General features: G+C 42.7%; 1 protein-coding gene across 2 annotated transcripts in view; it reads left to right on the plus strand.

Annotated features, from left to right (window-relative positions):
• SH3BGRL2 (SH3 domain binding glutamate rich protein like 2) overlaps positions 1 to 20,729 on the plus strand; it is a 44,191-nt gene extending 23,462 nt beyond the window's left edge. For both annotated transcript variants that reach the window (XM_083829566.1, XM_083829565.1), the window contains exons 3-4: positions 14,913 to 14,993; positions 16,125 to 20,729. In XM_083829566.1, the coding sequence (XP_083685692.1) occupies positions 14,913 to 14,973 (61 nt within the window). In that variant the 3' untranslated portion in view covers positions 14,974 to 14,993; positions 16,125 to 20,729. The remainder of the gene's footprint in view (positions 1 to 14,912; positions 14,994 to 16,124) is intronic.
• Positions 20,730 to 21,696: the final 967 nt, after the last annotated feature.

Consider the following 21,696-nt stretch of genomic DNA (forward strand, 5'->3'; position numbering starts at 1 on the left):
TTCAGGGTAAGAAATGTCCGTTAAAGAAAAGTATCTGGGACATGGAAGGAATTTTAACACTCGCTTATGGAGCAGCTTCCTCACTTGCAAATAACAATATTTGCATTGTTCAGTGTGATGTTAGTTTGTCTGAGAAATACGTTTTTTTAAGCAGTTGTTTCTTATCCTTTCTGCATCTCTGCAGCTTTTCTTTATGGTATGTTTTAACTTAGTCTTAGAAATTGCTGTTTGGCATTAGCACGGCTGAAGATGTCATGCAACATGTGAGATGATCTTGTTAATCTGTCTGCTCAGCTGATAGCTGTTTTCAGCGGAGTTAATCCTATTACTAGACCTCACTGGCTGCATGAACACCTTTAATGAGCAAACATGCTTTGAAAGAAACTCTGTATTTTCTAGGATGAAGGAAAAAGTATGTGCCAGATCTCCAACATTCACCGTTTAACCTGCCGGCATTAGTTATTGAAGTTCTCAGGTAATAAATTGGAGGCAGAACGTTAGGCAGGAGACAAAGGAGATAAGTACTGGAAAGGAGATTGGAATATCACACAGCAGTTAGATGAAGTCAGCAGACATTGCACATCATGTCTCCGTTTTGATTTCCACAGTGAAGGTTTTCATATGTTTATCCTGGCTACATTTTAAAAAAAAATCCCTATTAAATAACTTAAACTAAAAAATAGCCACCAAGATTTCTGTTCATTGAGTTAGTGAAAATTGTAGCTTATTGTTCCTGATCTGTGTCCAGGCAATTTCTAATCCAATTTGCTCTATTAACAAACACTGTCTGTTTCTTTGCCTGCCAGTTCTACAGTCTCAGCACGCTACCAGGAAACTACCTAGGTACTTATTTTGGCTTACATGTTGTTAGTGACAATACAGACTGGTCAGATCTATTGCTGTTTCCCTAAATGTATGAGGGCTAGACAAGCAAAAGCAAAGTATACTCTTTATTTTGTTCATGCTCTTTCAAGAAAGATGCTTGAGATTGTGATGTAAGAGCCCTGCCTCCATGTCATGCTTGCAGCCGTATTGTTTCTTCTGTGTTAGTAAAAGCATTAATGCTTGGGGTGTGGTTTTTTTAGTTCCTTCTGTCTTCATTTTTCTGGGTAGGACATCACCATTTGAAACAATGAATTTTCAGAATGTAACTGCACTGGAGGGAAGTTTGTATTCAGTGTTTTCAGTAACTATCCAAAAAGGCTTGGTGTCGGCTATTTGAATATGTATAAGTAGATATAAGGGGAAAAAAGGCACAAAACGATGACCTTTTTTTTTCACAAAATAATGTTTCTTGTACCACAGTAGGAGGGATCCTTCTGGTACTAACAAACTCCATGTTTTGAAGTGTGAGCGAGACCTTGAAATTTTCCTGAGTTAATGTAATTGCAGATATGATCGTTAATCTTTCTTTTCCTTTTCTCAGTCTTCTGACATCCAGTCCCCAGTTTTTTGGTAACAAGCTTAGCTAATAGGATTTTGAAAAAAGTAAGGATTGTTTTTCAGCAAGAACCATTTTTTATTTCATGTGAACAAACTAGATAAGAGCTGTGAGCACACAGAACACAAATCACTTTACTGATAACCCAGTGTTATGTCATAGCAATGTCACTCTGATAATTTACATACTTTTGTGACTTTACAGTCTGTTGTTTCATCTTAGTGGCATTACTGCAACCTTGTAAGTCTTTGAGAAGAGTCTACATTTCAGTCAAATCGGACACACGAACCTCATTTAATTTACAGTAGTGTAAATCTGAGATTGCTGCAGTTACTTCTTGCTTTAGCTAGTGCTATGCAATAGTTAGAAAATGTCAGTGCCTATTGCATGTTCACAGAGGGAACTCACACATTTTGCTTAAGAAAAAGTAAAATTGAGATACATTGGAAAGGGGTACAAAAACTGGACAAGTAGAGCCATTTTTCTCAGTGGGAGCTAGATAATATTTTGATCTCTGAATAAATTTTTGTTTGACTAGCAATCTAAAGGTTTTTGATTCAGGAATCCTGAATCAGGGGTGATGTAGGGATCGAATGATGTGCTATATATGAGACCTTCAGTTAACATTTTGTTTCATGTAATAGTTTATACTTCTTTGGGTAGCTCTTTCTAAAGCAGTTTCATCATGTAATGAAATCACAGATAATCCCGAGTCTTGGAACTGAAGAAGGCACTCATCAAATTTTAGTCATTTTAGGATGACATTTGGCGATTCTGCTATGTGCCAAGCTTTAACCCCTTTCCTTAAGACATTGGCATTATTCTAATTTGGAGAAAAAAGTGCTTGTTAGGAAGGCTAGTCTATTTTCACCTCTATTTATACTACTGAGACACTGACCTGAAGAGTTGCATTGTTCTGTTGGCTTGCTGCCACTCATTTACTATAAATTTCTCAGCTTGTGTCTATCCAGAAGCCTATGATGATTGCTTTAAAAATCTTTTCTTTCCTTTTTTGTCTTTGTTTTTTCTTCCACCAGAAGGTACCATGTGACCTTTTGACAGCAGGATTCTAATTCTCTCCTTTACTAAAGTGTAAATTGACATTTTAATCTTACATTAAATGTCCATCTCTATCATTTTTCAAATGAATTTCACGGGAGTCCTTGTGTACAATAATGGAGGGCAGAGCATTGACCCCTGCCAGCAGCTAAGCACCCACACAGCTTCTTGCTCACTCATCTCCCCTTCCCCCCTACCTCACCCAGCAGAACTGGGGGGAGAATACGAAGAGCAAAAAGCAAGAGAAATTGTGAGTTGAGATAAAGAGAGTTTAGTAGGTGAAGGAAAGGTGGGGGGAGAAAGAACAGGTGATGCAAAGGCAATCACTCACAGTGTCCAAAAGCAGACCAGTGCCAACCCAGTCTCTGAGCAACAGCTACCTTGAAAGAAGAACATTCCCTCCCAGCTTTTATTGCTGAGCGTGATGTTATATGGTATGTAATATCTCTTTGGGCAGTTTGGATCAGCTTTCTCAGCTGTGCCCCCTTCCAAACTCTTTGCCCACCTCCAGCCCTACTCATTGTGGGGGGTGAGAACAGGGCACAATGAGAAACAAGACTTTGATGCTCTGCAAGCGCTGTTGGGTAACAGCCAAAACACTGGTGTGTTATCAAGACTCTTTTAGTCACAGATCCGAAACACAGCACCCTGTGTGTGCCATAAATGAAAGTTAACTCTGTGCCAGCCAGAGCCAGTAAAATCTCCACTGCTTATTTCATACCTTTTGCCCCACTTATCCGATATATCCTCATTAACTCCCCTCGGCACGGCACGGCTCTCGGGCATGCCATTGTCTGCATGACGTACTTTTACAACAAGGTTCTCCACCCAATGTCTTGCCACAGTGCAGCATCCCAGATGGATCTGCCACTGCACTGCCAGTTAGTCTGTTTCCAATGCACAGGCAGCCCCTCAGGGCTTTTACCACTAGCCAACAGTCAGTATGGAGATAGAGTGCTGGGCACTTTTCCCTTTCAGTAATCTCTGCATAGCTTTTACTTCTGCAGACTTACTCAATTCACCTTTTCTTTTAATGGTTTTGGTAATGCGTTGTGTGGGACTCCACACAGCAGCTTTCCACCTCTGATGCTTTCCCACAGTATGACAGGACCCTTCAGTAAACAGAACATACTGTTTTTAGTTTTTTGCTAATTTATCATACAGTGGGGCCTCTGGCCTCCCTGGGTAGATGCTTTGAAAACGCTGCCTTCTGGCCAGTCTGTGATGTCTTCTTCCTGCTCCCTGGGAGCTGTTTTGTCCTTTGCTAACTGAGCTAACCTATCCTTCCATTGTTTCTTCTTGACTATAAGAGTGACTGTTAAAGTTGAGGATTAGATCTCTGATTTAGCTACAGCGTCTGTGTGTCTGCATATCCACAGGCCCTGTTGTGGTTTAACCCGGCTGGCAGCTAAACACCACACAGCCGTTCGCTCACCCTCCCCCCTCCCTCTCTGGGATGGGGGGAGAGAAACGGGAAAGTGAAGCCTGTGAGTTGAGATAAAGACGGTTTATTAAGACAGGAAAATAATAATAACAATAATAATAATAATAGTGATAATGGTAATAGTATTAACAATAATAATGTGTAAGAAAACAAGTGATGCACAATGCAATTGCTCACCACCCGCTGACCGATGCCCAGCCTATTCCCGAGCAGCCGGCCCCCCCACCCCGGCCAGCCACCCCTATATATTGTTTAGCATGACGCCAGATGGTATGGAATACCCCTTTGGCCAGTTTGGGTCAGCTGTCCTGGGTCTGTCCCCTCCCAGCTCCTGCTGCACCCCCAGCCTGCTCGCTGGCAGGACAGAGCAAGAAGCCGAAAAGTCCTTGGCCTGGTGTAAACACTGCTCTGCAACAATTAAAACATCAGCATGTTATCAGCGCTCTTCTCATCCTAATCCAAAACATAGCACCCTACCAGCTACTATGAGCTACTTAACTCTGTCCTAACTGGAACCAGGACAGGCCCTCACTTTGTCTGTTTGCGTGTCCTCAGACCCACAGATCACCTTGCTTCTTTGAGGGGTCTGGACAGTGGCTTGGTAAGCAGAGGTCAGGCTCCAACACAGTGCTAGAAGATGTGTCTCTTTGGTAGCATCAGGGCATCCTTCCTTCACGCGGTCTGCCCGTTCAGCAGGATTCCATGTCTGTTTGGGCATGGAGTCCCAGACCATCAGAGGTGAAAGCTGCTCTAAGTACCTGCTCAAATTCTCCCACACGCCTTGCTGCCCTGGAATTGGTTGCCTCGGCACATTCCTGTGTGACATTCCCAGCTGGCTGGTTAACCTTATGAAGAGCCATAATCAGCACAAACACAAGCAGTATGGTTACCCAGGGTTATTCAAGAAATTGGAGGGCCATCGCAACAAGGGAGGAAGCAGAAGATGACTTTCATCATTCCTCCACAAAGTGGCTCCTGGAGAAGAGCAGAAAGGACTAACTGCTGATTGTCTCCACAAAATGGTTCGCAGAATACTGGGATGGCAGCAGTGCAGGGGCCAAATACCAGATTAGGCTCAAGGCCAGTACTTTTATTATAGCTCTTCCAGGCAAAGCAAAATGATAACACAGCACACAGCAACATTAACAACCCCTGGTGTTTGAGGTACAGAAAGAAAGGGAGCAAGCAATGGAGCAAGTGAGGGAACAAATAAATCAATATCCAGAACAGAGAAGTCAACATTGTGGCCACCAGCAGCAAGTAACAGGTAAACAGCTGTAAGTTCAGTCTGGCACACACTTATCAAATCTTTCACTGTCTTGAAACCTCTGAAGTCCCTGTTCAGGAGCCAAAACAGATTGCTGTCGGTGCCTAAGGAACCACACAGCTCATTGTTCACACCATACCACCAAGCAGGACAGGGAAGAGAATAGGAAGAGCAGAAGTGAGAACAACAGGTGGGTCAGCAGAAACATTTTAGTAAGTGAAGGTAAGGGGGGGAAAAATGACCAAGTAATGCGAGGTGGTCCCTTTACCACATCCCAAAAGCAGACATCTCCAGCATGTCTCTGAGCAATGGCTACCTTGGAAGACAACCCCCTGCCCCCCACATATTTATTGCTGAGCATGATGTTACATGTGTGGAATATCCCTCTGGCCAGCTGAATTCCTCCCAGCCTCACTGCAGGTCATGCTGGGGAGCAGAATAAAAAACAGACAAGGCCTTGATGCTGTGCAAGCACTGTTGGGCAATAGCCAAAACACTGGTGTGTTATCAAGGCTGTTTTAGTCACAGATCCAAAACACAGCACCATAGGGGTTTCTGTGAAAAAAATGAACTGAGTCCCGGCCAGATCCAACAAAAATGAGAAGATGAAGACTGTCGTTCATTTTCTAAGTTTACGCTATTAAATCCTTTGCTTTCAAGGTTACAGGAAAAAAAATCTAAATGTTCTACCTTCCATTGCATATTTATCTTACACAATCAGATCAGTTAGTTAGCTTGTGAGTTGCTCAGATTTTTTTCTAAACAATCGCTGATAGGATACACCATAACACTAACTAGTCAGTGTCCTGCAAGTTAAAAACACTATCTAAAAAGAGAAGGGATAAGTAATTATCTTGCTTAGTGAAGATATATACAGACTCTGGAAAGTCCAGACAGATGGAGAGGTCACTGTGGACTGGCACATTAGGGCTAGGTTCACAGAGGGAGTGTAGCATGATGCCAAGCACTGACATGCCTAAATTTTGGGTATGTGGCTTTGGAGTAGAAATGAGAGTAGAAATTGCAGCCCCCTGGTAGAGCTCTAGCTTCTTCATATGGTTGGTGAGGAGCCACAGATGCATGTATCCAAACAGGATGTAAAATAGCCCCAATATTGGGCATGGAGAGTTCTTAAAGCAGCAAGCAAGAAATGCTGGAAAAGTGGTGTCTGAAATTAGGCCTGTACTTCACACCTCCCCCTTCTGTTCTCTCTGATATCCCCACAAGTGAACACACAGCCTTCTTAGGCTAGAAGTGAATCCTGGATCTTTTCAGAAGATAGAAAATCTCCACTTCCCCATGAAGCTGCACTCTAATTTTAACCTTACGAAGCTCAAGTTAGCACACTGAAACAGTGACAGTTTTATATGCACAAAATCTGCCACTGATATGAGGTTGCCTGAAATTTAGGCCAACCAAAATTAAGGTGGGAGTTTGAGCTGAAGGGAAAATATTTACATAGCAGGCTAACTCTTCTTTCTTTATTTTTGTGTTCTTGGAAGCTGCTCAGATGGTTTAGAGTGTTAGGGTAAGTAAGCACTGATAGAGTGCCTGGTGGGCACAACAGCAGAGACAGGGACACATATTTGTTGTCCTTCCCTGAAATGTAATACATGGGTATCAACTCCATCAAATCAGTGAAGGTCTATAGACAAGAAAGAAATCAAATACTCTGCTGAAGGGGGTGCAGTGTTCTTGAGAAACTGTTCAGTGCACAGGGAATTACTGTGGCACTGATTTCTCTGCACTGTTAAGTATTAGTCTCTTCTGCTATTTTTTTAAAGATCCTTGAAAAAAAATCCTATATATTTTTTCTTCCTTTTTTATGTGTGTAAAATAGCAATTCAGTAACTACCCATTAGGAGTAACCACTCATTTAGAGGAAAAAAGAAAAGAGACAATCTAAGAAAACTTGGTTAGAAACCATCCCAGAATTTCTGTCCTGGACTGTTGTTGGGGAGTTTGTCTTACTTCTTGTACAGGTACACAGAGCTTGAACTCTGTCTCTTTAGATCCTCAAGCACTATGGCATAATTCATCTATAGCATGCCTGCTGTAGTGTCTTTAGGAGCCAGGGCGGTTGTGAGGCTAACCTGGTATCCAGCAAGCCTACATTTGGTTCCCTGCACCTGTGCAGACGTCTTACCCAACTCACTCAGCATTTTGGTGGTCCCACTCCGCCTTTAGAAGAGGGATAATCTCACTAGAAACAAGTTAGTGTGAATTCCTCAAGGATCATATACTGTCTATTTAGATTAATGAGTGATTATGCTGAAACTTTCTTGATAAATTAATTTTTCCATTAGAGCTAGAATTTCCTCATATGGTCAGTTTAAGTTGTTTGTTGAAATCGTTCTTGGTCACCTTTTGCAGTTGCGCATCCACAGACCCTAGGCTGAATGCGAGTGACGTGGGGACAGTGGCATAGAGCTGTTTGTCTTCCTGATGAAGCCGTTTCTCAAGCAAGGAATGCAGAAGACAGAGGGGAAATAATCATCTAGCCCTTAGGAGAAGAGTAGCAGGTTGCTTTGTGGAATGAATTACCTAAGCTCTTTAAAAATCCTGTCCAGAGATCTTATCAGAAGGTTAGCTAATGGAAAGCTGTGTTATGTTTTGGCCGTCATGTGTCGTGTAGACGAGATCTTCTTATTTTTGTGTATCTGTAATATTGAAAACAGGCTCGCACCCATGCACACGTACTCGTTCTTCAAGGAGAGCTGTGCTGAGTAAGGCTTTCCATTGTAATCCTAATCAGATCAGTGAATGAATGTCATCTGTCCCAGAGAACTCAACTGCCCTTTTCAGGAAGGATGCTAACAGCTCGTTCTCATTGGCATCCAGCATTAACTCAGGCAGCAGCAGAGTGCTCGTTCAGTGCATTTAAATTACGAGTTCGCCATTATTTCTTGTAAGAGCAATTACCTTGCCCTTTTTAAAATAATGGAGAGATCGTAATCATACATTAAAAATGATTGCTGAAGAGAAACAAATTAAAAAAGCATGGCAATAGATTTCTCTTTAAGTGCTGTACGATAATTAGTACATTTTTTTTAAAAATCTATATAAAAAGCAGTCGAGCTGCATTTGGGCAGGTTGCTTGTTTTTCTGCTTCTTTGTGTGGCAAGCACCTGATAAACAATGAGGATTTGTCTGAGATGTTTAACAAGCTCACTCTTTCTCTTCTTACGAGTTAAAAGCAAACACCAACAAAGCCAGCCTGCTCTTTTAAAGAAACTTCCTGGAAGGAATTTTACTCACAGTCACTGTCTGAAATGTCATCAGGTAAAATGTGCTCCTACTCCGAGTTGCAGCAATGTGCAGGCAGTATCTGTATAATTGCTAACTGGCAAATGAAATCTGCTTTGTGTTAATGGTTTATTTTGACCCAGTGTCATCACTCTGTTATTATCCTTGAAGCACAAACAATTATTTATGCTGGTCTGCAGTACTGGCAGTTTTAACTTTGGTGTGCAGCAAATAGTTTCTCCCAGCACTGCCAGTGTTTATTTACTAAAGTCTCAGTGTACCTGCTTAACAAAACGGTGAGCCAAATTATTTATGGCGATGCCTGCAACCACATCACTACAGCGATCTGGTCGGCCAGCACTAGGCATACAGCACACTTAAAGACTCCACATCGCAGTCAAGCTCCTGCTACCACTGGAGCCAAGTTGATCTTTGTGAACATCTTGGCACTTGCTGCTGGAGGAGAGCTACTTTGGAAGTGGCATTTCGAAGGAAGGGAGGATTCCCAAGGACCAGCAGCTTCCTACTGGATAAATTGGCATAAAACCCATGTAAATGCCAGGATGGAATAAGGCATTTGTGTCATAAGGCATTAAATCCAGACTCCCAGAATGTATGTCCACCATCTCAAAGACTCAGCTGCTCTTACCTCACTGTAGCATTTGGGCAGTGGATGGCTGTTGGGATTTCTGCATGATCTAGATATTAAGAGAGTTCTCCTGCTTTCGATTAATCTGGTTGTATAGAGGAGCAAAGCAACCACATCTTTCATTTTCAGGATAAACTGCAAGGATTCAGATTTTGAAAACAAAGCTATGTAAGTGTGAGGCTTGCTATGCATTTTTCTTTTACCAGAAAATGAAATGAACAGTATCACTTGACTTTGCTGATTGTTAGAAAACTTTGTTTAACATACAACTTAAGATAACACCCATAGCCGTAACTGTGTGAGGCTGAAGGTCCACCTAGCCCAGATCTGTCCTGGTAGTGGCCATAAGCATGAGCCTAGAACAGACTACAAAGAAGTCAGGCATATAGAATACTTCCATTGAGTACTCTCTGACTCTAGCTATTTTTCTGAAGCAAGTATATCACTTCAGCTTATTTAATAATTCTTATTACATTCCTCTTCCATGAACCGCAGCCTTCTGGTAAAGCCACATAAACATTTAGCGTGCCTAGTGCGCTTCTGCAATGAGCCCACTGAGCTCTGCATCTAGCTCCGACCGGCCTGCTGCCACAGCGAGCTTTGCAGCCTTCCTCCCATTACCACCTGGGGTGACTTTGCTTCCGAAAACCTTTTCAGCCACGGTCTGCCTCTGGTCTGGTTAAGAACCACTCAGCAGGAGCAGGGAAAGCAAAGACGAACTTTATGTTGCTTTATGCAAGGCCAGCAAGATTTTGCTTGGCTCCGAAGGTGAGCTGTTAAAATTTCAGTAGTTAGCTGTGTTTATTTTCCATAAAATGAGAGCTCCTTAGGTCAGCTAAGCTGTTCCCCAGCAGCTCTCACAGCACCTTTCATGCTGTAACCATTCTGCTGGTAAAACAGGGGCTGTGTCTTGCTCAGACAGCGTGGTGATCAAGCTGCTGCTGCTGCCTTTAAGGGTGAGGAGCCAGGTCTAAAGCAGTCAGGTGGTTGGTATCCTGTTAAGAAGCATTTTCTAATTAGAAATAGCTTTTTACTCACCTTATTTATAGTTCTGTCGCTTCTCTGTCCCCTCAAACCATCCCGAGATGTATTTTTTATCCTAACTGGCATTTATCATTCTCTGTAACCTTTCATACCTTCATCTTTGTGATTTATCACCTGTATTTTTTTTTTGTGGCTTTTCAACTTCTCCAGAGGGATTGAGCATCCCTGCGTCACTGATGATTCATGTCCACTGTCCCCTTTGTTTTATTAGCCTTAATCAGCTACCGAGTTTGCCAGGATTTTATATGTTAATAATGTGTAATTAGCAGCTCTGGAAGGCACCAGGGATCATAATTTAAAGCGACACGGTCAAAATGATGTTTGTGCGCAGGATTGCCTTTTGAAGTGGTGCAGTGGGTGGCAATTTGCCACACTCGTGTATTTTTAGGCTAACAGCTGCTTTCTCAACGCCTCCAGGGGCGAGACGGCGCTGCTCTGCTGGGCCCAGCGAATCCCCAGCGCCTGCGGGCTTGGTAGAGCTGCTTGGTGCCGTGGCAAGGGGACTGCAGTAACTCGCTGCTGGCAGCGAAACCTGGTGCAGAACCAGGGGACCGCTGCCTTGCCATAAGCAGGGGTTGGTGGTGGCCTTCCTCTGCGCGAGGCAGTGCCCCGTGGAGATTTTTCAAGGGGAAGCTCTTGGCTTGCAAGTGGGCTGGGGTCCTGCCTGTGTATGAAGCTCCCAGCTTCCTCTGAGCACAGCACCATTTGCCTTCCTCAGCCCCTGCACTCTGTCAGCAGTAGGGTGTTTGTTATGTGAGATGAGGATTTTCATATCCCCACCCATTGAGTTAGTGTCTTTGCACGTGGCCCGGATCTGTGAAGACCTTCTCTGCTTATAAAGGTAAGGCCAAAGGTGGGATGTGTTTGGGACATCGGGCACCTTGCATGTGTTACCCAGAAAGACAGTGGTGCCCAACTCCTACCACACACCAAAGGAAGATTGATGAGTCCTTGTGGTTGTGGTACCAGAGATCCATGTTTCTCAAAAATCTCTTAAGAAACTACCGTACTAAAGTATATTTTCCTCAAATTTTATAGGGCTATTATACATTTTAATTTTTTTTTTTTCATATTTGAATATTTTGGGATCATATGTTTTCATTGCAGCGATTAACAGGAAAACTCGATTTGCAATTTTACTGCTGCTTTATTTAAAAGTAAGATGCTTCTCTCCACCCCGCATTAAAGCATGACAGTGTCAATAGCATTTTAGTATGTTTTGTAATGCAGATATTTCAAAGCATGGGGGAAGTTTCTTCTAGCTGATCATCTCTTCTGGTTGTTAGAATTTCGGAATGACTGAATAGCTTGGGGTTTGTGCTCTTTCCATCATGCTCTTAGTTAAGCTCATTGTTTAACCTTCAGGTTTCTTTCAGTAAGTTAATCCAGCTTTGATCCTGTCTGCAAAAATGTGGAAAAAAAAACTATGAGCACTTCTGGAAGTAAAAGTTGATATAACTAGCACTTGCAGAAAGCTTTTAATGATTACTTTACGGAGGTTAAGGTAAGCACGTGTTCACAGATACTGGTGCAGAGTCACAAAGCCATTGTCAGAGCAAGAAATGCAGCTCTGCTTCTTAGCATGCCATTTTCCAGTTGTGAGTCCCTATCCTGTTTTTCTTAATTAAGAAACAAAACAGAGCTCGAGAACGGTGATGTGAGGTGATGGCTCACCCGAGCAGAGTCTTCTCTCGGACACTGCTGGGACAAACAGGTCACAGGGGATTCAGGAGAACTGCGTGTGTTCTTCAGAGGAAAGGGTGCTCTTGGTGGGCATTGAAAATGATGTCTGTCTTGAGCCATGCTGCTGCAGAAATACTTGCAATAGCTGCCTGGGTGGCTGCTTATGGTTTGCTGGGTTGTAATGAGCAGCTTAAACCAATTTGAACCTGCCCTGATACTAAAAGGGTTCTTCTCTGTCTTCTGTGGGTTGTACTTGTCCAGTGCTGCCCTACCTTCAGCTGCACAATAGTGTGACGCACCTGTAGATGAACCCAGTGGAGAAAAACAAGGTTATTTCTCAGATCAGGCGCTGTCTTCACATGTGGTTGCTTATCTAGCTCATGTCCCTCATGGCTTTTCGTCTGCTGTAGCAAAGCCAGGCTGCATCTTCCTCAGATTTAACAGCAGCCGTGCAGTTTTCAGGTCTTGTTCTTAGAGATCAAGGGCTTAATTGAACACCTTGTGGCAGAGCTTCAGTATTGCTGAATTTACTACTCATTTACTACTGCATCATTGCTGAATTTATTACTCATTTAGGTATTTAATGAGCACGTAGTTCTCTTTTCAGCCCCATGACATTGTTTGGGTTGCTTCCAGTACTAGTTCAGTTTTTGCTATGGCCTGCCTGTTTTATTTGGATTTACTTTGCGGCAATTAATTTATGTTAATTATGTTCAGTTTATATGTGAATTTATGTTAAATTAGAAATTAGCATCAGTTCATCACCTTTAATGATTTTAATTGATGTAAATATGTCTGTTTCCTCTGTTTAATTGTATGTTTAATTTCAAAGCTAGGCAGAATGGACCACACCTAAAATTAACAAAGAGGGAGCTTAAAACTGTGTCTAATATCTTTACATGTTGGCATTTTAAAATGAAATAGTGATAGTTCTGTGCTCAGATGATAAGCGGCATCTGTCTGCAAAGCCTGTTTTCCTGTCCATGCAGCTGATCATTGCAGGAGATTCTACCTTCCTTTGCTCCAGAGCGGCTTTATTCCTACAAATGCTTCATTCCCCTGGCAGTGAAAGCAAATAAACTTAACTCTTCCTGTAAAGCAAAGTGAGTAGGTGGTGTTCACTGGAAATTAGGCATCACGCTTGGAAAAAAACATGGAACTGAAAAACAGACAGAAGAAGTGCATGTGCTCTCTCTCAGCCTATATTGAAGGGCGCAGTAGACGAAGTCTTGGAATACTGGCCTGCCACCCGGGTATAGCAAAGCAACATGCCATCTTTTAAGAAGGCAATGGCAAAAAGTCATCTTAAGGTTTGCTCCTTCTGGTTATGTCAGCTAATACATCTGAGGCCTTATGAACACCACGGGCTTCTGCTGACCTCTCTGCATCTTTGAGAGCAGATGGCTTTCATATAGACTTTGGACTGGGAAAGCACGTAGCACGAAGTATGGCTTTTTCTAGGCTCAAGGTACTTGACTGACTGCAGCTGCAAAGTGACACTTTGCTGGGACAGTGGCGTTCACACCGGTGGAGCAGTACGCCAGTGTGGAAGTGCTAGGAAAGTGGCTTTGGCTAGTGCACCATAAAGGTTTTGAGAGAAATTCTGTGCATCTGCGGGATGATAATGGATCTTGTGGGAGTTGCAATGGTGACTGTGTATTTTCTGTCTGAATGATCTTTTATTTTAGGTTGGTGGAAGGAAAAATAGAGAACAGAGGGAGGTAAAGTCTCTATCTGCAAGCACACACTTTCCTTTCAAAAGCAGAAGTGGAAGGAGACAAGCAGGCAAAGCAGTTGCTACTAGGGGAAAATTGAGATCCAATTTCAGGGAAGGCACCTTAAACTTTAACAATGAGAAATGAGCTCTCAAAAAGCAACAAGATCAGAGGATAAGAGCCAAAGAAGTGCTGACTTTAGGGGTCAGGGGCATTGTGAACAACTGTTACGCAGGTGGAAGGTATGTGGAGGCACAGGGACTACCTGTTACTGTTCTGTATTGAAAGCATGTATGTGCATAGTCCGTATTTAAAGAATTATCTCTTGTTGAATGCTTTTAAGTTAAGCATAACTACTAATCTTAGATGTTTAGGGATAATTGCTATGTAATGGTGAACACACCTGAAATTTCCCGACATTTACAGAGTATTTTACATGTCAGAAGTGGTTAAATAGGGATTAATATTTCCACTTTATGGTTATGTGGAGGAGAAAAGGAATCTGAGCTGGGTGCTTTATTGTTTGCTGGTGGTCATAGAGGAAATATTTACCAAACCACTAAGAGAATCCGTAACTTCCTGGCTTCTCACTGTGTGCCAAATCCATTTGCTAAACAGTGCTCTGTTTTCATCGTTTCACCTTCAAAACCGAAAACTGTCAGCTCATCTGGTGATAGAAGAGTAGCAAGTGTCCAGTGCAATAAACAAATTGATAAAAGTAGTAGTAACACTTTGAGATCAAAACCTGTTCTTAAGCAGTTAAAACACAAAGGGGACAATTGTGATAATAAAGCTTTTTTTAAAAAAAAAAATCTATAAAACAAGATTCCTTATGGTAATATTTTATATTTAAGTATGTGGTTGTCCAAGGCTGAGATATGCTTGCTGATTTCAAAGGATAGAGTAGTAATGAAGTCTTCTGTTCCACCACAGGAGAACTATGGAGTTCAGTTGCCTTAGAATTTCTCCTTAGAGGTTTCCATGTTAGTAAGTATTTTGTGTGCTAAAATGCAAGTTGAAAACGTCATTGGAAACTTACTTGCATTGTTTGGCACTTAACTACCTTTAAAATATTCCCACAATAGATTTCTTGTTCATGCAAATCCATGTTTATATTTTTCTGTCAAATAAAGTAGTGAAAGGTGTTTTAATTAAAGCATCTACATGTTTTACTTTGCCATCAGAGTTGCTGATATTACTACCTTTTAGAATAGCTGTTAGGTTTGCATAGGACAATGCAGGTAAGTACCAGTATTTTCCTGAGCATTATTGCATATCACCCTTTACTCTGACACATGGTGTGGGAAGATCAAGCAGGAAAACCTGAATACAAATGTTCTCATCTTTTTTTTTTTCCCCTCTAGGATTATGATGGCTTTTTTGAATCAAAGGAGAGCAACACTGTCTTCTCCTTTCTTGGACTGAAACCTAATTTAGCATCAAAGGTCAGTGTCATATGGCAGGCTTTTCATGGGATTCTTGAAATATTGAGACTGAGCTGTCCTTGAACTGAATGAACTCACTGTGACCAGCTATGCACTATACCTGTCCGTACATATCAATATCATGTTAATGAGGTAACTGAAACAATTGCAACGTAAAGCATTTTGTAAAGCAAAGTGACACTAAGCATATACATGAGGTAAGTTGAGACTGCAGGTAAATAATGTTTAATGAGTACATTTTGCTGCACATTATAGTAAATTGAAAGCAACTGACATACTTAACAGGACAGAGCTAGGGTCTCAATCACTGGAATATCCAGAGTTTGTGTCACCAAAATACGATCATGCTGGACCAGCCTGGTTTAGTGGCCCAACCAGGACAGCATTTGTTCATTATGCAGTATTATTTTTTTAAATGCTGAAATGATGGAGCAGACAGGAGTTGCAGCAACTTTTTGGATAAGAATTAAATTTTAAAGAATACATATATGCAAATCAGAAAAGAATTTGAAATTAAGCCAGTTAACATCTTTCTGCGAGGACAGTGAAATAGATGAGCTTTTATTGCCGTATGGAAGCCTGAATGATCCTGGACACTTGTTCAAGAGGCTGTATGGTGCCCCTTTGGGCAGTAGATCAGACACGTAGGAGATTATTTTTTTCCCTTTGCTACTGTAGGTATAGCTATGTTGGGTAGCAGTGCTGTTTCAGGCCTAGATGGTAGTTCTTGGCTATCTAGAGAGTTACTTCTGCCAGCAATTCATTTATTTCTGGATCCCCTGGGGAAGAGGAGTAGGAAGGAAAGTCAGCAGGGAACCACAAAAACAGGTTATTTTTGCAGTCTGCCTTGCTTTGGTGCTTGAACAATTAGTCCTAAGAAAAAGGTGCTGTTCTGCTGCAGTCAGAAGTAGCAACTTCTGTGCATCTGTGTTCCTTGGAAAGAATCTGCTGTAGTCCTGGAGGGTTGTCTGTACAAACTTGGCCATGTTGCTGCACCAGTCTGGTACTCTTGCAGAGGGATGTGTCCTTAGCTGCTATGTGAATGTGTGAAAGTCACAGATGCAGAAGATGAAAATGTATTCATAGCATTAATGATCTTTTTTTATTTATTCTTATTTTTCTTTTAAATAGGAGTCGTAACCCTAAAAAACCTATCTGAACTATCAACAACCGCATCTTCTGGATGAATGACCCTGTTCTTCAGCACACAACAGCTTCACTTATGGATCACTGTGATAGAGCAAACACGCATCCTTAGTAGTAGTCTGCTTGCCATGAGACGGTGCTCTCCAACAATATGGAGTTAATAACATGTATATGGAATAGGATTAAGTCTGGGCTACTGATCTTCCTTTTTAAAATATTCATTGTTGGTGTTTCACTTTTGTCTTTGGATTGCTTTTGCAGCTGGCACTGATATTCTAATAGACACATGTTTAAAGATACGAAGTGGAAGTGTGGGGCTCTGTCATTCATCGGTATACTCACAGTCAGGTTCCTTACCTTTTTTAATCCTTCCAGCTACTGTTGTTGAAGTTAGCTCGTCATGACAGTTAAAGTGCTGGTGATTATTAGAATTTTTGTGCTAGCTATCATTCAGAGGGAAAAAACTGTTGATCTTAAGATCTCAGTCCAAGCCAATAACTGCCGTATTTTTGCTATACATTTATTTATTGTTATGTTTATGCTAGATCATGTTTATTGTAAGAAACACGGGTTGCTAACCTTTTTCATGAAACCTTGATTTGCCTCATGATGCACATTCCAACTGGTTGTTTGAAAACAGTTGTTATTGTGGAGGGGGTGCCAAAGTGAAATATTTTGACATGGTTCCTTTTCCAAATGAAGGTGAAAGGCAGGTGAAAACACTTGGTGGACTTATACTTGGTAGGTCAGAAGAGGTCTTATAGCTAAAGATTACATTGGTATTTCTTTACTGAGAAGGACTTAACGCCCAAAATTGGAACTTTGTAATTGGACTGTCTTAAAATGAATTTTTGCCAAAACTTTGAGTCAATTTTTAATAAAACACAGCTCCACCATTAGACACAAGAAAGTCAGAAGGACAACCAATTATGTGGGAAAGCTTCTTTGCAATGCCAAGCCTCTGACTGTGGCTTGAAGGAAGCCCAGCTGCTTGTAAAAAGTGTCAGAAAGCAGCCCTGTCTGTGTAACAAATCACATGTTCTATTAAAATGAGTAACCGTGGCATCCTAGTCAGGTTAGTTGGAAAGGACAACTGGAGATCATCTGGTCCAGCCTTGTCAAAAACAGGGCTGACACCAACACTAGCTGAGGTCAGTTGTGAGGTTGTTTAGCAGTGCGTTAGAAACATCCAGAGGTGGAGATCTTGTAACCTGTGCTGATGCTGCAGTACTCTCCTAGTGTCAAGCATGCACTCCCAGGTTGTAATTTGTGGCCGTTGCCTTTCCTATATTTTCTGTCACTCACAGGAAGAGTTTGGCACCATCCTTTTTGTGCCCTCAAGATAGTTGTAGGGTATTATTAGATCACCTCTTAGCCTTCTTGTGCCAGACTAAACAAGAATAGCTTCATTAAGTTCTGTTTGTAGGTTCTGCTTTAGGAACCTGGCTGCTTTGGTGTGGTAGAGGGCTACTCTCTCCAGTTTCCTCACATCCCTCTTGAACTGGAGAAAGGTCCCCAAAGTGGGCGCAGTATTTTGGATGTGGCCTCATCTGAGTAGAGGGGGATAACAACTTTGCTCAGCCTGCAGGCCACACTTGTCTTGAGATAGTCCACTGCATTTTCCCCCTCTTTGAAGCAAGTGCACTGCTGGTTTATGACCAGCCTGGCTTTCACCAAAACCCCAGTCCCTTTCAGCAAGGGTATTACTCTGTCAGTCACTTCCCAACCTTTACTGATGCCTCACCACCCCCAAGGACAGAGCTTTGCACTTGCCCTTTTCAAACTTCATGAGGTTTCTGTTGTCCCAGCCTTCATGGCTATTGAGATCCTCTGGACTGAAGCTTTGTCAGCTGTTATCAACCACTCTCCCAAGTTCAGCCTTGTTCGCAGATTTGCTGAGGGTACATGCTAGGTCACCATCCAAGTCCCTGCCAAAGATGCTGAACAACAGGTGAGCTGTTGCCTCTCAGATTTTGGACAAGAGCTGACTCAAGACTAAGAGGTATGACATGAGCAGTGTTCATGACTACTAGTTTCTGGGGTAAAGAACAGGTTACCTTCCTGTTGGTGTTGTCTCAGCTACAAGCTGCTTAGTTGACTTTTTTCTTTAGTATAAAGGGAATACCTATATGAATTTTCCCTTTAGTATAAAGGCAAGAAAGCTTTGAAAAAGGAGATGTTAAGTTTTAAAAGATGTCCATCCACCGATCAATTTCCCTTCAGATCCTCTGGTGCCTCCTCAGCTCAGTTAAAGGAACTAGATGGAGCAAGAGCACGCACAGATTTCAAGTCCATGGTTGCATTTACTAGTCAAAATCTTCGTTAGAGCACCTTCTCTAGAGGACTCCTTAATGGGAGTTGATAATGTGCATATATATGTGTGTATGTATGTGTATACAAGTATATGTATATGCATTTTTAGGAAGTATGTTGTATGTAGTAAGTTATTGTGATATTCTTGTCACCATTCCCATACTTTGATGAGACTTGAACCTCACTCTAGGAAGGGAATGTGACAGGAGGTGGAGCTGTACATTAACAGGTTATATATAATATTCCTAAAAAAAAAGTTAAAGAAAAATATTTAACTTTGAAAAAGAATACAGATACAAATTTACATGATTATGCAGTTAATTACAGAGAAGCCATCCTGGATTTATCATGTACTTGATAACGTTGTAAACTTAGAAAACTGCCTGAAGTCCCAGTTTCGAAAAACTCACATAAGTGGGTAAGTGTATCCGCTGGAGTAATCCTGGGTGGAATCCCAGGCTTACTGATGCGGAAGGCAAAATCACACTGATTTCTCCAGGGATGAAATTAGTTTCACAAAACTCCTCTTGAATCTTGATAGTCGTAAAATTGAAGTCTCCAGTTCAGTGGAGAGCAAGTTCTGCTGCAGCTGTTGGGCAACAGTGACGTGTTTCAGAGCATGCATGTGGGTGACATTGGCCGTGCGGAGGACAGCACTAGCTCCAAGCACATCCTGCTTGCTCGCATGGATCGGCAGTGGAAGTCCGATGGAGTGTTTGCTTTTGAATTGTACGTGGCTAGCTTAAAAAAAAGAGTCTACATGTTGCTTGAGCGTGAATTGTGTCTGTTGTGGAACAGCCTTATTTTTGTAATGAAACCAAGCAGAGTTCTAGTTTGTTACACAAGATGATCTGGAATTTTTTAACCAGTTTTGTAATAATGAAATGTTCGGGTAACAGAAAAGTTCTGTGGAAACGAGCCATTTATTGAAAGAAATAGCATATTCCTAACGTTGTGTAAAATACTTGGTATAAAGGTGTGCTTGAGAACCAAATGATCCCAATTTTTAGTTAAGATTTGTACATACCCCGCTCTTTAGAAGGGAGAGCAGTGTGAATTAAATTTTAATCTTTGTACCTAGCTAAAGTTGCTGCCTGGGCTTATGTGCGCCCACGCGCTCACTGTACCAGTGGCTTTGACAGAGATGTTCTTGTTGGTGCCACACACCACTGGATAGTGCCTTGCCAGAAGGAGGACTGGCGCAGGAGTAGCGCAGGATCTTCTCAGATGTGCTTGACTTTGAACTCAGAAAGAGGTAGTTTCTATTATTACTATTTTTTTTAATAATGCAGTAAACTGATGTTGGTGAGTCAAAAGACACGCGCTTTGTAGGGCAGAAACAGTTTTTGCTGAGTCTTCTAAACTCTTGATTTTTCTTAGTATGGCTTTCTCTCTTTTATTATTTTATTGACTGTTTATAATCAAACCTTCCAAGGAAGTGGACATGGAGTAAAAAGCCCCTAAATCCATCTTTATGCTTTAAAATAGCCATCTTATTCAGGTGTTGAGCGGCCCAAGTGCCATCACTGAAATGGAGTTGCCAAGCTCTCAGCAGATTTCTTGGTCATCCCTCCCTGCCCCTGCCCCCAGTCAGGCCGTTTATTCAGGGAGTCCAGTTATTCTTGGACTACCGTGCTTCCGAAGTAGGAGCCTGAGATTTGAGGCACGAGAACTGCTTCACAGCAGTGTAAGAGCGGGGTCTTCACCAGCTAGTGCCAAATCCCGTCAGACTTAGGGGACTTGTCCACCGGTTTCACTGGATCCTCACGTGCACGGCGCGAGGAGGAGGGACCCCCGGGTACCCGCCCTGTGCGGTGAGCAGGAGTGGCAGACACAGGGTTAAGTGTCTCGTTTGCAGCACCCTCAGCAGCGGTCCTCACACCTCACACCGGCCCTTTGGCTTGTGGCATCTTACATGAAATCACACCGCTCCCCCCGCAGCACGGCCTGGCCTTTGCTCCCTAAGGGATTTGGGAGGGGAAACAGAGAACAGCTTCCCGGGAGCATCCCTTCAGCCCGGGCAGATCCAGCGCACTCCCTTCTTTGCCTCTTCCTAACGTGCTTCGTCCCGTCCTGCGCAGACCTGTGCTCAAAGCTTCTCCCAACCATTCCTGACGTCCCCGTGACGCGGCAGATGCAGACCTGGTGTTCCCCTCCCCAGCCTCAATGTTTCGTATCGCGGCGGGGGAGGGAGCACGCTGCATCCCAGACTGTGTACGCGTGGAGTCTTAAATTATGTGTTCAAGCCGTGTTCATCGAATAAAAAATGTTACTCAGAGAAGACATTCGGGCAGTGTTGTTTGTGCCACAGGAAATGGTGACAAAATCCAGGTCTTTCTCCTTGCTGCAGCTCCCTCTGGTGCCAGCCCGGTTCGTCAGCAGATGAAAGCACCTCAGAGCCAGGCACCTCGGAGGCTGAGCCTGGCTCTGTATGGTGCTGAGCAGCTTCAGTCCCTGGCGGCTTAGCAGGAGCTGTGGCCTGCAGGGCACCTGCGGAGTTAGGGTCTAGGTCCTCCCCAGGGGATCAGCAGGAAGGGAGAAGAAAAAAAAGTGTGACTTCTTGTCTTCTGTGTTTGTACTTGGGTGAGTTGATAAATGCTGTGGGAATAAAGGATGGATCCTGTGGGGAGTTTGGGCAGTGTTTTCCAGTCGTTCCCTTCAGTTCTAGGTGCACACATCCGTGTCTGAGAGAGGCCCCTTACCTCCCAGGGAAACCACGAACTCCCGGTCATGATTCATTAAATCCCTGTGCAATATTCAAAAGCCAAAGGAGTCGTGTTTTAGAAATAATGCAGTTATTTTAGTTTATTATATTTAGAAATAGTTCCTCTTCCCTCTAGAGGAACTCAGATGCAAAACGAATGCAAGCAAGTGTGGTGAGAGATAAAATGCTCACCAAATGGCACTCACTCTTTCTTTGCACATCCACCACAATCGATGAACGTTGAGATGTGTAAAACTAATCTGAAGCAAGGACTGAGCCCAGATGTCTCCACATTACTGGACCTCCAGTAAATAAACTTGGCCAAGTTGGTCTCCTGGGAACCAAAAAAAAAAAAATGGATGGAAGCTCAGGTTTGGCCTCATTTCCGTGGGCCTACCTGAAGCTTTCATGAAGTCGTTAAGGTTGGAAAAGACCTTTGAGACCATCTGGTCCAACCATCACCTGTCCAACCCAACATTTGTCTGACTGGAGTAAGGTGCAGACCGGTGCTGGTGGAAGAGAAACCCGCAGAGGGGGATC

The sequence above is a fragment of the Anser anser genome (assembly GCF_964211835.1).
Source record: "Anser anser genome assembly, chromosome: 3".
Taxonomy (NCBI): domain Eukaryota; kingdom Metazoa; phylum Chordata; class Aves; order Anseriformes; family Anatidae; genus Anser; species Anser anser.